Genomic DNA, 16,540 nt, shown 5'->3' on the forward strand with positions numbered 1-16,540 from the left:
GTGTCCCAGGATCATGTGATCACCTTTTGTGACCTGACAAGCAAAGTCAACAGGGAAGCCAGATTCACTAAACAAGTGACCTCTTGAAGGGCCAGGCCTGGACCAGGGAGGGGAGGAGTCAAGCAAACACACAGGAAACCAAGCAACTCAGGAAACCAAGTTTTACCTCCCCATCAGAGGAATTGGTACACATTGAGTATAACACACAGTTCCGTGCAAAGTCAGCGCTGGGAGCTCCTGCCTCCCAATGCACTTTATAGTCCAAGGCCACACCCGCTGACCAGCCTACCATGCCTGCTGGCCACCCAGCATCTGGCCGACTGTGGCTAGCATCTGATCGCAGCGGCATGGCTGGGCCTGGTGCAGAATCCTGGTCTGCATGACTGGAGATGCATGGGCAGCCACAGGGATGAATAGCTGATGGGCAGCTATGTTGCTCCACCAACGGAAGTCCAGATGCCACCCTGTTCTTTGTGCCAGCTGTGCATCCTGTTGCCTGCCAGCGCCAATCGCGAAAAGGGGAATGGGCTGCTGATAGGCAGCAGGCTGGCTCTGTTCTGATGCATTCTGCCACCACTGCCACAATCTCCACAGCTGTGTAGCAGTTCCATAGCTGGTCCCGCTTGTAACAGCTCTGTTCCCCACCCCCCATCCCCAGGTATCGTGAGTCCTGGATCGGGACTCGACAGGCTGATCCCCTCTACCAGGACCACACCTAGAAGAAAGGAGACAGATGGGTTAGGCACAGCACTTTGACATGCATTCCCACCCCCGGCTTGTCAGGATAGTGCCTGTGGAACCTGGCAAGCAGGCACAGGGCTTGCACATCCCGCTCAGCCACCCACTGTACCAGGTACTGAAGTTTTCCCTATGGAGTCATGAGTCTAGGACCTGGTCTATTTCATATCTGTCCTCCCCTACAAGACCTGGCAGCTGGGGAAGGGTCTGGATGTCATCCTCCTTTATGGGTTTCAGGAGGCTGCTATGAAACACAGGGTGAAAGCTTCAGTTCCACGATGACAGGGTTGATCACCCGCATAATCGGGAAAGGCCCTAGATACTTTGGGCCTAGTTTCTTGCACAGCACTTTTAATCTGAGGTATTTAGTGGAGCGGTACACCTGGTCCCCCACCTGGAACAGATTATTTGATGTCCATTTTTTGTCATCTTAGGCCTTATGGATTTCAGACGCCTTCTGAAATGCCATCTTTACATCCTCCCACACTTCCGGTATCTTATCTGCCCACTCGCTCAGGCGACTAGGGAATGGAGGGTCTTGGGGCCACTCAGGAATGCGTACTAAGTCCATCCCGTGAACAACCCGATACAGGGTGAAACCAGTACTGTTGTGCAGTACATTGTTGTAGGCTACCTCCGCAAATGGAAGAAGGTCTGCCCAGTTCTTCTGTTGGTAGGTGACATAGCACCGCAGATATTTCTCCACCATGGCACTTGTTCATTTGAATGCCCCATTTGTGCTGGGGTAGAACACTGTGCTGAGGCCTTGGGAAGACCCAATCAAGCGGACGAAGTCTTGCCAGAACCAAGCAGTAAACTGCACCCCTCTGTTCAATATGACGCGTTGTGGAACCCCATGAAGATGGTTCAATGAGTGTTCAATAAGCAGCTTTGACAGCTTTTGTGCTGAGGGCAACCCGGAACATGGCCCGAAATGGGCTTGCTTGGAAAAGAGGACAATGATCGCCCGTATCAATGTGTGTCCATTACTCTCTGACAGGTTGACAATGAAGTCCATGCCAATCTCCCATGGCTGGGAAGGGTCAGCCATGGCCTGTAAGAGGCCAAGTATTTTTCCTGGCCACTGTTTTGTAGCTGCACAGACCAGACAGCTATTGATGTAGCTCTCTATTTCTGCCTTCATTTGTGGCCACCAGAACTGTCACCTGGTAAGATGTAGGGTTTTTAGGAAACCAAAATGGCTGGCTTGTTTGGTGTCATGACACCGCTGACATTCATAGCAAGTGCCACATACATTTTGCTGCCTTCCTATGCAACACTGTCCCTTTGGGTGACTAGTTGTTGGTTCTCCTGAAGCTATGTGTCTGTTAACAGTGCAGTCAATAACTCATCTGTCAAGTCATCAACTGGGGCTTCGACAGTCACCTGGGCTGCTTGCTGGAAGGGAGGTATGATTACTTCCTCTCTGCGACTGTTATATTGCGGCATTCATGACAGGGCATCCACCAGGAAGTTCTTACCTGCTGGGATATACTTAAGTTGAAAACAGAACCGTTGGAAGTACTGTGCCCACCGGACCTGCTTTGGGGACAACTGCTGTAGCAACTGAAGTGCCTCAAGGTTTTTGTAGTCTGTCCAGATCTCGAATGGATCCATGGCCCCCTTCAAAAGATGCGGCTACATCATCAACACCCAGAGCAGCACAAAGGCTTCCTTCTCCCAAATTGCCCAGCCAGCAGCTCCCGCAATGTATATCCAAATGGCTGCAGCTGGCCCCGCCTGTTTCTTTGTAACAGGATGGCTCTCACAGTCACATCACTGGCATCAGCCTGAATGATAAATGGTTGTACAGGGTTGGGGTGTTTCAGCAAGGAATGTTTTTAGTGCTTCAAAAGCAATCCATTGTCCACTAGAGTGGTTATCCTAGGCAAGGCTTCGTTAGCGTATGCTTAATGCAGAATAAATCAATCAATGGTAATGTCACTTTGACAAATGATGGAATAAAGTGCCGATAAAAATTGGCAAAGCCAAGGAAACTTTGCAGGTGTCTGCGCGTTTTTGGCGCTTGCCACTCCAACACGGCTTCAACTTTATGGGGATCCGGTGTTGGATGTGCGGTAGCCCAGATAGTCCAGATGGTTGGTGAAACTCACACTTGGATAGTTTCACATATAATTGCTAGCAATTTCTTTAGCACCCGGCTCACCAGCCTTGCATGTTCCTCCATAGTGGTGGTGTAATTGAGTATGTTGTCGAGATACACAAGGACCCCTGGGTACAGGTATTCGTATAATACATTGTTAATGAGCTGCATGAATACAGTTGGGGCCCCTTGTAATCCAAATGGCATTACCCGGAACTGGTAGCTATCCAACGGACAGTTAAACGCGGTCTTCCACTTGTCCCCTGGTTTAATGGGTATTCGATAATAAGTCTCTCACAGATCCAACTTAGTAGAAAAATGCCCCTTCGCCAAATGGGTGAGCATGTCCTTCATGAGAGGCAAGGGGTACATATGCTCCACACACACACTATTGATGTCGCAGAAGTCAATGATTAAGCATAGGGTCCCGTCTTTCTTTTCCCTAAACAGCACCAGTGCAGCTACCCGCAGCTGTGCTGGTTTGATAAAACCCCTAGCCAAGTTCTTGTCAATGTACCATCGGAGTTCCCCCATCTCATACAGCATCATCGAGTACTTTTTCAGCTTTGGCAATGTTTAAGTATAGGGTCCCGTCTTTCTTTTCTCTAAACAGTACCGGTGAGGCTACCCACAACTGTGCTGGTTGGATAAAACCCCTAGCCAAGTTCTTGTTGATGTACCATCGGAGTTCCCCATCTCCCTCGGCGTCATCGAGTACATTTTCAGCTTTGGCAGTTTGATTCCGGGTATCAGTTCGGTTCCACAATCCGTAGGGTGGTGTGGGGTTAGGATGTCTCCCACCACTGAATCAAATGGGCCCCAGAATAAAGAGGGGTAGACACCCTCAGCCCCAAACCACCACACCCCTGATGGCCGCGGTGCTTTACCGGCCTCTGGGCCCTGCCGGCTCTCAGCCAGCTGTCTCACTCTCCTGTATAACATAGTTCCGTGCAAAGTCACCTCCCACCTCCCAGTGCACTTTATAGTCCAAGGCCATGCCTACTGACCAGCCTATCACACCTGCTGGCCACCCAGCATCCAGCCAGCTGTGACTAGCATCCAGTCACAGTGGCGTGGCCAGGCCATTGGCCTGGTGCAAAGTCCTGGGCTGCATGACTGGAGACGCCTGTGCGGCTGCAGGGGCAAACAACTGATGGGCGGCTGTGATGCTCTGCCGCCAGAAATCCTGATGCCGCCCCTTCTTTGCACCAGCCATGCACCCTGTTGCCTGCCGGCACCTATCATGAAAAGAGAAACGGGCTGTTGATGGGCGACAGGTTGGCTCTGTTCTGATGCGTTTTGCTGCTGTTGCCACTGCCACAATCTCCGCAGCCGTGTAGCAGTTCCGTAGCTGGCCCCAGTTATAGCAGCTCAGTGGCCCCCCCCCCATGGTATGGCGAGTCCCAGATCAGGACTCAACAGTTGCAGTGTCCCAAGATCATGTGATCACATTTTGTGACCTGACAAGCAAAGTCAACGGGAAGCCAGATTCAGTCATTCACTTAACTGTGGCAAGAAAGGTCATAAAATGGGACGATGTTTACTTAACAACTGACTCTCTTGGCAACAAAAATTTTGGGGTCAATTCTGATTGTAAGTTGAGGAGTAACTGTAACCAAAAAGATATTTACATCTGTACATATAATTATAATATTATGTTATAGATTACTTACCTGACTTAGCCGTTGAAGTGTTTTATTGAAATCTGAAATACTAAAATACATTTTTAGTTGCTTAAATTAAAAGTTACAAGTTTAATTTTCAATAGGAAACAGGGCGAAAACCAATTAAGTTCCAATTTATCTGAACATGCAGTCATCAAGCTTCTAAGTGTAATCAAACCGCATTCGTTTTCATTGCCCCGCAGCTTGCCAACTGACCAGGGGGAAGGGGAGATTGGAATGTGCATTCCAGATGATAACAAGAAACAGTCTCATGAGAACCAAAGTCATTTCAACAGTGTTCATCTGATATTTCCACAACAACATTTGGACGCCTCATTGGATAATGTGACCTGTACTAATGGGGAGAGGGAGGATTCTATACTTTAATTATACTAAATTGCCTGGGAATTCCCCAAAGCTGGTTTCGCTTTCATGCTGTGCTGAAATGATGTACTTAATAAAGCTTTGCATTGAGAGATTGGATTGTCTCATCAGCGCTTGCTGGGTTGGGTTTGTCAGTTGGAACCATGACAGCAGTCTTACCACCCCACATCTCATCCAATCCTAAGAATCTCCCCATTCTCCACAGCCAGGAACTGTATGGGGGTTGGGGGGAAAAATCACTGGGCAAGTGAAGTTCCTCTTGCAGAATGATAATTGCAACTAGCACAATTTTGTATGTATATTGTAAGAAAGCAAACTACAAAAATTAATTTAAACTCTATCAATATTTATAATAATTAAGACATACAGTATATGCTTCTATAACATAAGGGCAAAATATTGTGCCATTAGTACCACATAAGAAGCACCTTGCCTATTTATTGCATTTATAGTCGGCACATTTGGTGCATATAAACTGGTGACTAAACAGTCATGACACATTATCTTTTCATTCCAGACTTTCCCAATTAGCTTTAGCCACACTCTACCATCTGACAAAGCATCTGATAAACTAATTAAATGCTGAGATGCATCAATAGGTAGAAATCAATTTTCATTTTCTTAAGAAGTCTCTGTCAGATCCACCACCTTCGGCTTGGCGCCTTGCTGGCATTCTGTCATTAAAGCAATGGGGAAGGGAGGGGGAACACAGGCAATAAATCTGTATGGTTCTATAGTGGGAATTGGGGAAGTGAGCACAGTTGAAGAAGAGCAGAGCTGGTTGGAATCTGGTTCATGCCAACTCTTGACGGCTTGCCCTAAGTGTGGAATTTCACCAGCCTAAACACCCCAGCATTTCCCAAAACATCTTGGCAATGTTGCATTGGACTGGTCATGAGGGGAGGGATGGAGAGCCAAGAAAATACTTATGTATTGTTGCACAGGAAACTTTAGATTCCATCTGACTTTAGTGTAGCCAGCATCTCTTAATAAAAGTATCTTTCGCTTCAACCCAATGAAGTGGAGAGTTTTTCTTCCCTGGGGGATCAGACTGGGGCAAGTCTGACAGTCTCATTTCTTAAACAGTCATTTGTTGTTGGATAATTCTTGCTTAGGAAAAACAACAGTTTTCTGAGTAAATCTAGCTTTTAAAGTATCTCCATTTTCTACAAAGTGAAAGATAGGAGTCAAAAAGAAGAGAAATGGAGGAGATGCTAGTAAGAGGAACAAGAGGTTGTGAGTATCCAAAATCTGGAGACAATCTCATTTCCAACTATAATAAACTCTGAACTTGTGCTGAAACTCAAAAATCCATATAAGAAAATAATCAGTAGTTATTTTCATTACTTTAGTACAAATTTATTTGGCAGTTTCTGTGTGTAGTTATTGCCTTCCCGCATTTTATGCTATATTTCATTTTTCCAATAAATTCCATTTTAAATGTAGAAGTTTAGCTTGTTTTAATATGGGAATTTCTTATTACAGTAAATCATGTCCCCCATAGTTGATACAGCATTTGTTGGGTTCTATAATTCTATGCTAGGAGCAGTTAAATCCAGAGATTGTTTTGCTTAGTTTGCCTAATGCTGGGCTAAAGGCATACATCCAAGTAGAAAAGCTGGAGAGGCTAAGAGACAACAGGCAGTTTTAGTCTTACCAATGGTACCTTACTGGAATTATCTGTCAGGGAGACTTTAAATTACTGCCCCTCCTGGTTTGAAAAAAGGAACGTGATTATAGACAAAGGGGATCACTAGAAAAAACTAATATGCAATGTAAATAGTTATTTAACTATCCTTACATCTTTCACATGAGTGGGGATATTTGCCTATTTAGAAATCAAAACCAAAGCATCTAATTTCTATTCCACTGTATGACAAATGCCTCCAACTTTGGTTGATGAGAGTAGAAGAAATTGTTCCTTAAGTATTGAAATCTCTTACATTGCTCCATTCCTAAACCAGGCAAGTGTGCTAGTTTCAATGTGAATTCCATTAAACTGTTTATTTTTTATTACAAACTTGTAAGAAAAGATAAAGTATCTTTACTTGAAGTCCAGGATTCTATACCATTGTTTAAGATTAAGATAAGGTTTTAAAAAGTAATTAATTTAGGAAGAACTCATTTATGATTGAAGTGAGGTGAGTCGAGAGGCAGAACGCACTGGCAGAGAACAAGGAAGCAAACCGGTGAGCAAGTGGGGCTAGATGTGAAGGAGAAAAGAAAATCATCCATGGGGCAGAGAGGCAAGCTCACTGAGAGCAAAGCAACCACCAGCAGAGAACAAAAAGGTGAGCCAGTGAGAGAGAAGAGCAGGGAGGACAAGGAGAACCAGCTGTAGAGAGAAGACAAGAGGTGAGCTTACTGTAGGCCATCCAGGCAGTCCTGTTTACTGGGAGAAACAGCACACCGGTGTGACAGACCAGCAAACAGGAGCCACGTAGCTGAGGAGCAAAGAGCAGCAGCAATAGAAAGGAGAGCCAACAGCAAGGAGCAGCGCAGCGAAGCAGATCCTGAGAGCAATATAGAAAGGAGCATAGAAAGTGATGGTAGAGCATCGGTGGAATCAGAGGCTGTCGGTAGTGGTAGAACATTTCAGCACAGCAGATAAGCAAACTGGTGACTGAGAATGACAACAGAGCAGAGTGGCAGACCAATAGATGGGGTGGGGGTGGGGAGGATGCAATCAAGTGAGAAAAGCCCCCACCACCACCATGCTACTTCGTTTATGTGTGAATTACAAAAACCTTAATGGAATTTGCATGGAAAATGTATACCCCCTGCCACTCATGAAGGATATGTTGGCCCACTTGAGGAAGGGGAAGATTTTCACAAAGTTGGACCTAAGAGAAGCCTACTACAGAGTCAGAATCAAGGAGAGAGATGAGGAAAACTGCTTTCAACTGCCCTTTGGGATGCTTCCAATTCAGGGTACTCCCGTTTGGACTGCAAGGGGCGCCAGCAGTTTTCATGCAATTAATAAATGAAGTTTTGCATGAACACCTGTACAAAGGCATGTTAGTCTACCTCAATGACATCCTTATCTACACAGAAACACGTGAGGAACACATGACGTTGGTGCACTCAGTCCTCAAGAAACTCTGGGCCGCTGAACTTTATGCCAAATTATCTAAATGTGAATTTTATCAGGAGAAGATTGATCACCTAGGATACTGTATCTCCCACAAAGGCATCAAGATGGACCTGGCAAAAGTCCAGGCCGTTACTGATTGGGCACCTCCTTGCACACACAAGCAATTGCAAAATTTCCTGGGATTTGCAAATTTTTATCATCAATTTATTTCCTCGTTCGGAGGAAGAGCCAGTGTCACGATGATACAGACATGCTGTCTCAATGCTCTGAGACCGCAGCCAATACTTTTGCCGCTGGGTGGTCCAATCGGACCTAAGCTGTCCCACAGAGATGGTGAATAGGAAGAATATGTCTTGCTCATCTCAGGGACATCGCAAAGTCCCTGATCGATCCAAGAGAAGTTCTTCAAGCTGGCGACAAAAAATCCAGCCACCAGGCTGATGAAGTTGGGGCAGCTCCGAAATGGAAGGATACGGAAGGAGAATGTGTTTCCAGCTGGTGAGGAATTTTTACCATTTTAAAAGAGACTGCCTATAAAAAACTTAAAGTTAATTTAAATTTGAGAACAGAAGAAATAAGCAGCAGAATTAAGCTTTGAATGGTTTTGGACAGTGGGTTATCTTACTTTTTAAATGTTATTTTCATGGATGGACATAATGATACCAAAGTCTTAGATTTTAAAAGAGCTGATTTTAATAAACCCAGAGAGAACTTGGGAATGATGCCTTGGATGAAAATCCTAAAAGAGAACTCAACTCAAGAATCTTGGGAAACTCTGAAAAATATGATCATAAAAGCCCATGCCAGCACAATACCAATGAGAAAGAAAAAACAAATCCAAGAAGAAACAAGCATGGCTGTACAAAGATCTCTCTGACAAACTGAAAGGCAAAAAGAACAAGTACAAAACAATGGAAAGAGGGACACACAACTAAGGCAGAATATCAGCAGATTGCCAAAGTCTGCAAAGACAAAGTCAGAAAAGCAAAGGCTCAGGATGAACAAAGACTTACAACAAAAGTCAAAGATAATAAAAAAAAGTTTCTTTCAATATATAAATAACAAGAAAAAAATAGTTTCAAAACAAATTAGGAAAGAACCATCCAATGAAAAATGACATAGATAGGAATAAGACCAACCCCAACACACCAACCAAATGCATATAAATGTATGGTGAATATCTGTACTGAACATTGCATATAAGGGGTGATTTCACTGCAAGTAAACTGCAAGTAATATACATGGATATTAATCTTATATTCATGATAGAAAGAACTTGTGCTGAAGACATGAAAACAGACATGAAATAGTTTGCTATGAAAATTAATTTGGCAGTATATAAATAGATTGTAGCAACCCAGAAGTGATAAATTTAAAATAAGTTTTTTTTCTTCCAAATGTATTAAAATACAAAAGTATTTTAAATATGACTTGCATGCAACAGTGGCAAAGAAGAAAGAGCTATAGTTTTAAAGTACTCACTTTATTTCTGGTAGTTGGGTTGAAGAAACTTTTAACTGGTATAAATTAGTGTTATTGCCAGGATATTTCTAAAAACAATAAAGAACTCATGAATACATTATACTTTTGTATAGTGTCTGCCTCCAGAGAATATAATGGGCATAGCAGCATAATATAGCCTGATAGGGCACAGATTATTCATTACTATTCATAGCAGAGAATGTACTGTGACTAAAACCTAACAAAATTTTAATTACAGAATGAGTAAAGTATAATAAAATTATTCCATTCAAGGGACCAAGCTGAGGTAAATTTACTTTTTCTACCATTTAGCATTTACTTTATGCCTAGACAGTTAATGTCAACTGTGACTCTTTTAATTATGCAACATTAGGGTTGTGACAATGGTTAATAACCCTAGTAGTAAATGTAAGTTTGATCACAAAATAACAATAATAAGGACTCTTACTACTGTTAGGTTATATGAAGTATCTGAATTGTTTTCACGAATTTGAAATTTCATACTGCCCATGTAGAAAACTGGAAAAGAAGGGAGAAAAAAAAATTGCATTAGGAATAGTTTGGTTTAGAAATTAAAGCATATATTTTAGAAAAATAAGAAAGCATATATTTTCTCTTTTATTCTTTAGTTTCCTTGTGTGATTATTTATTGATATTCTGCACATAGAAAGAAAGTTAGAGAATAAACATGTCTTTATAATATTTGGCCTGGTTTAGTTATATGGCAAAGTATAGTCTATTATTATAAGAACCAGCTCGCATGGTCACAAATCCTCCTTTCCACATTCTCTGTGCAGGGAGGCAAGGCAAGGACCTTTAAATCTAAAATAGAACTGAATCCAAACAACAGTCTATTAAACATATTTGATATCAAGTAAAAAATTAAGAATCACTAACCTGAGTCTTTACATATATCCGATAATTTACACACTTTCTTATATAAAATGTTTGCTCCTACAAAACACAAGTAAAAAGAGGACTTTGCATTTTAATATAATTGGTACACTTTTCCTAACAATATAACTCCTAGCATGGAACCAAAATATGAATATTGCATTTATAATTTTAAAAAAATGAGTTAGGTTCAATATTATAAAGCCAGGTACAGATATTAATTCCAGTAAGCCTTTAAACTCAAAAGAATGAAATTGTTTATAAAAAAAATAAGAGCAACAGAAGCCAGAGGAGGAAATCATGGTATCTTAGCTTACAAAGTTGTCTTTGGATTGATGATTCTTTATTTATACAGAATAACAGAAGCATGCCGGGGATAAAACTGGGTTTTAGTTAACGCTTATAAATTCTGGCCAAAATGTGTTAAAATGGAGTCTTAGCAGGGAATGCTTCATGTAGCATGGGATAACTGAAACTAATAACCTACCTGACTTTTTTAAACATTAGATTCAGTTAGCAGAAGCCTTTATGGATATAGGAAATCAATATTTATTGGACCATCTGCTAATATATGAATGATCACAATTTAGATTGCAACAGGAACACATAGTAAACCTAATGAATTAATGACATGAGATAAAAATGAAATAAAATTTAGACAGACACAGAGGTAGAATATTTTTTCTGAAACTAAGAGATGGAAGACAAATTAAATAGAACTGAATGGTTATCTTGTTTTTATAGAGCAGAACTGATAACTACATGTATAGTATAGAAAGTGACTACATGATTAATTCCAAATAACAGGAATAAAATAAGCATTGCCATTTTGGACAATAGAACGTGTTTTGTCCTCCTTTTCATTGTAAAAAAGTTGGTCACCTTAATTACAAGGAATGAGTTGTTTGCTTTGATCATGATTTCAGCCTATTGATGCATTCATATGTAACGGAATTAATCTAACCTAATGCCTGATTTAACAGTTTACAATGAAAGATCAAAGGATTTAATAAATGCTGCAAGAGTTATGAGAAGTTCTGAATATAGAACAGACTTTCATTTGGTAGCATGAAGAGTGGATCTGGGAAGAAAATGTACATAAAATAAAAGCAGAAAGAGAAAATCCATATATAACAGTATAGAAGACAGAAGAATCCTTCAAGAGAAAAAAAATGAAAATGAAATTAAGGAAAGATTAAATGGAAGTTCCTTGGAAAAAAAATGAAAAGAATTGTTTTATAAAAAGCCCTCAGAAATATATTAATGTTAAGTATATTTGTATTAAATAAAATAGAGCAAGCAAATTTCTTTGTTTAGTCCAACGCACAATAAAGGAAAGTACAAAAAAGATGTTTGGTGGAATAATGAAATGAAAGTGGTTTTGAATTAGGAAAATTATATATAAGAAAATGATTCCTCTGTCACCAACAGCATTTGGGATATTTAAAAAATTTCCTCCTGACTTTTTGTAGCTTTCCTTTATAGCAGAATGTCATTAATTTTATTTGTTATGCCATCCTTGTTGCCATGCAATGAGCAAGTAACCTAACTGATGTATTATTACCTTTTCTTTTTTCTAAACAGGATTTTCAGACATTGAAGTATCTTGTGTCAAAGAATTAAATGCTTTTCGGTTTGTAATTAATTTGCTTTTAAATATGGTTTATCTCAATCCCTGTTGTGGCATTGCCACTGCCCTGAGATACTCATTTATTAATTCAACTTTTTTTTTCAATCACATTTTTATTTTTTATATTCTTTATACTTATCAATGCGTGAATGGTGTGGTACCTGGATAGCATACATTTCACTACACATAAACATACTTATTATTCCTAAATATTACATTTCATTTCCGTTATTTCATATTATTTATACATGCCTTTTATTATCATCTTCCATTTCTAAACCATTTTTCTGTCCTTTTGTATAACTTAACATTAATATATAGTTATTATTTCCCCCCACTATTTTCTAACCCAATTTTAACTTTGCCCCCTTTTCATATAGCTATAATATTCCACCTATTTCGTTCATATTTCCATAGTTAAATCAAAGTTCCATCCTTCATTCTTCCATTATTCAATATCTCCTTATACAATTTGTTCATATTTCCTTTTTTAAAAAAAGAATTGTATTGATTTTTAAAAATTTATGGGAAATGGTAAGTGGATATACAGAAAATTTTGGCAACTCCATCATGCTAGAGGTAGAAATCTCTCCAATTCTCACAACCTTTACAGAAAAGAAAAAACAAAAGATAAAAGATAAGTAGAAACAGCATCTTATTATACATTGTATCAACCATGTGTTCAATCATCTCTTTTGCCACTTTCTAATGTATCAAGATTACAATGATATTTCAAATACATTTATTTTTGTGACCTGAGTCTTTCCAATATTGTTCCCTCCCCCCTGTCCCCAGGCGGAGCAGCAGCCCCTCCCTCCTTCGTGTCTTGTATATTGTCACCTTTTTCACTACCTCTTATATTTTCGTCCTCTAGGAGGGCACTATGTTTTTTAATGAAGGCCTCTGCCTCCACAACTATATTAATTCTAATTCTATTTCCCTCCCAGAAGATCAACATTCCTTCTGGCAATAACCATCTAAGCCAAACTCCTTTATTATATAATTTCTTTGATAAGGAGGAATACTTCCTCCTCTTATCTCTTTTTTTTTTTTTGGGAATTTGCTTAAGAATGGTAATTTCTTTGTCTTTAGATTTTAGTGGTCCCTCCCTTTGGGCACCTAGCACCTCATTCCTCGTGATCTTCCTAAGAAATTTAACACGTACTTCCCTTGGAACCTTATATGTTCTGGCATATGCTGAATTAATCCTGTAAACCAGATCCATATCCCACCACAACTGTTCTTTATCTCTCTTAATATATTCTGCTAAGATTGTACTCATTATATTCTTAAGATCTTCATCTTCTGTCTCCGGTAGGTTTTGGAATCTGAGAAAGAAGGACATTCTTTCAAGTTCTATCTTTACCATAAAATTTTCCAATTCTGTATTCCACTTCTGGACTGCCTTAACCTCCTCCCCCAGCCCGGCTGCACCCTCCTCCAGCACACCAATTCTCTGTTTATTTTCTGTTGTTTGCTGCTATACACCTTTGAGCTGTTCTCTAAAATCTGCCACCTCTTTTTTCAACTCATTTTGTCCCTGCTTAAGAGCCTGGAACATTTGTATAACAGATATGTCTTTTGAGCTCTCTCCAGTCCCTTCTTGTTGTGAGAATGATGAATTTTTTGTCTGTTGAGTCGTTGGGCTGGATGTAGAAGATGTAGGTGCCGAAGCTGCCTTGCCTGAAGGTGGTTTTCTGGGCCCCATTTGTCTGAGTTCAGAGATGATCATAAATCTTTTGCAAAAGAAATGGCGTCTGTGAAGCATGCAGCCGAATGAGTCCGAGAAGACAGGCAAATCCAAAAGTGAAAGTTAATCCTCAGTCACAGTTCCAAGCCAAGAAGTCACAAGAAAAAAAATCAAATAATCCAAATCCAGAAAGACCACATAACAGGAGAAGCTCCAGGAGTCCTTCAGGGGCGAATAGTAATATAAAGCCAGACTTTCTTCAAAGATAGTTTCAAAAGGCAGATTTCATTTATAAGTGCGAAGAAGAAGACGGAAGCAGGACATCTTAGCTCCCCCTTTCACAGGGAACCAGGGAGCAGAACATCAAAATTTTCCATAAAGTTTTTAAAACAACTCAGCAATCGCCTCTTGCAATTGCAATATAAATCTTTTCACATAGTTAGTACAAGTGACTAATTCAACATTTTTTTCTCTCTCTCTCCATTCCGAGATTGAGAGATAGTCCAAATGCCGCTTTGCCTGAGAGGGGTGAAAAAAAACCCCTCCAATCTTCCAACTTCAAATAGATTGAATCCACAAAGGCTGCTGCTCATCAATTAAAAGGGGTTAGGGAGATTGGAGCAAACCTCTCACCTCTAGTACTTCAGTTGCTACTTCTAATTAGTTATTTCCTTCAGGAATCCATTCAGCGAAGGTGCTGCTATGCATCCCCCACGCTCCCTGGCTCCTAAGGCGAAGCTGGAAGCCCCCCCATGGCTGCTGCCGATCCGGGGGTTCCAGCAAGCCGCCCTACGGCAGGTGGTCCCTCCAAGACCGCCTGTGCTCCTAAAAGGAGCCCACTGGAGAAGCGAGCAGCGGACCAACGTCCATCGCCTTCGGAAACCGGAAGTGATCCAGTTTGTTCATATTTCCATAGTTAAATCAAAGTTCCATCCTTTATTCTTCCATTATTCAATATCTCCTTATACAGCTTTAGTATCAATCATGATCATTTATACATTTAGGGTATTTCTATTTATATTCTTTCGAGTTCTTCAATCCATATAATTCTACTATTAATACACATGTTTAGATTAATATATATTTATAGATATTTCCCTAATCACCCATTGCTAAGTTCTAACCTTCCACGTTCATATTTTTATACATATTTAGTAGTCATTCAAAATCTATTTTTCCAGTTCTTCATATCCATTTATATTAAAATATTATCCTGATATCTATCACACTGCTAAAATAATAATACAACCTGCATAGTTCTGATATTAATACATTATTGAAATATATTCATAAAAATATTATTTTACTCTATTTTCCCTTATCCTTTATCTCTTACCCACATCTGAACCTTTAGTCTTATTTTACTTTTATTTTTCCTCCCATATTTGTCCTATAAGTCTTTTATTCCCTCTATTTGACTATGCAATCTAACTTTTCCTCCCAACTCTACCCTTTCCCACTGTCTAATTCTAAAACTATCAATTCCATCTTATATCTCTTTTCCCCAGTTCTCTTCCTGTTTCTCCCATTCCCTTTTTAGGTCTTTTACATTATATATTTCCCTCCTTTTTTAGTTCCTTAACTATTTGTTTTGGCAACATCTCCTCCTTGTTATCTTCTTCTTGTTGATTTCTCTCTGCTTTCCCCTCTATTTCTTTTGGTAGCTCCATTCTTTCTTCCTTGTCCTGATCATTGTCCATTATTCTTTGTATTAAATTTTTGGTCTATACGGTCAAATATTTTCTCAATGCTTTGAAAAAACTTCATTCTGTTTAGGTTCTCCTCACTTCTGTCTTACATTGCATCTGTGTTTAGTCAATCTCTTTTTTAGTCCACTGTCCAGAGTTTATTAATTCAAAAAGCCAAACTTCCAAGTCACAATTTTAAATGTATCATCAATAGTCAGTCCAAACAATTTAAATTCATCAGGAGGTTATCCACGCCTCTTCAAATTACTTTATATGTTCAATAATATTCAATGATGTTCAGGGGCTCTTAACCAAGTCCTTAGCTAATAATCAAATCTCTAGTGGTCTTGGAGTAAGTCTGTGTCTAACAGATATTCCCAGTCCTTTTGAATAGTTATTTCCAAGCTTGCATATTTCCCTTTTCGTCAGCAGATGGCACTCTTGTTTCTGTCTGCTTCAACCTCTCTGCGATCTTGTTAACAGTTCCAATTTCAATTATTTTAAAATTATAAATCCAATAATTGAGCAATGTTTGTAAAGAGAAATTTGGGACTTTAATTCTAGCATTTTAAAATTCTCTCAATACCACGTCTTTTAGCTTTGAGGAACCAGGTTTCTATTTATTATTTAAAAAGCATTTTTTTTCCTTCTTCAATTCTCTGGTATTTTTCCTGTGTGCCCATTTGCAGCTTCAACAAATAGCTTTAAATATGCTTCCTCCTTGGATCTCTGGGGTCAACTTGCACTAAAAAAATATTTTCTTACGCAGATCACACTCCATTCACTTTTTCCACTCCAGCAGTCTTGGGTATTCAGGCTGTCCCCGGGTTCATGGTGGCCATTTTGGCTGCCGCTGCTCCTCATCTTCTGATGAGGGGGGGTTTCCAAGTCAGGGAGGAGAGATGCAGTAGTCCTCTACCTGCCAGGCGGTCTCCCTTTACTTCACCATCCCTTCAGGGTGACTATGGTCCAAAATTGGACCCTCCGACAGGGAGCGATCAGAGCTGACCACAGAGCTTGCGGATCAGGCTTCCGAAGGTGCCGGAAGAACAACCGAAAGTCTTAATTCAACAAATTTTCTAAAGTCATGGTCTAATGATTCATAGAATAGTTTTGGAAAGTTTATTTAAATTACTGAATATCAAACTCCACCTATCTTCTGGGGAAGTTGA

General features: G+C 40.1%; 1 protein-coding gene across 1 annotated transcript in view; it reads right to left on the reverse strand.

Annotated features, from left to right (window-relative positions):
• Positions 1–16,540, reverse strand: part of ADGRG2 (adhesion G protein-coupled receptor G2) — a 72,122-nt gene that overhangs the window by 32,494 nt on the left and 23,088 nt on the right. Inside the window, exons 6-9 of the mRNA XM_081949554.1 lie at positions 10,364–10,420; positions 9,915–9,985; positions 9,467–9,534; positions 4,516–4,555 (exon numbers count right to left, since the gene is read on the reverse strand). Coding sequence (XP_081805680.1) covers positions 4,516–4,555; positions 9,467–9,534; positions 9,915–9,985; positions 10,364–10,420 — 236 coding nt within the window. The remainder of the gene's footprint in view (positions 1–4,515; positions 4,556–9,466; positions 9,535–9,914; positions 9,986–10,363; positions 10,421–16,540) is intronic.

This window comes from Natrix helvetica, assembly GCF_964273705.1.
Source record: "Natrix helvetica genome assembly, chromosome: 3".
Classification (NCBI taxonomy): domain Eukaryota; kingdom Metazoa; phylum Chordata; class Lepidosauria; order Squamata; family Natricidae; genus Natrix; species Natrix helvetica.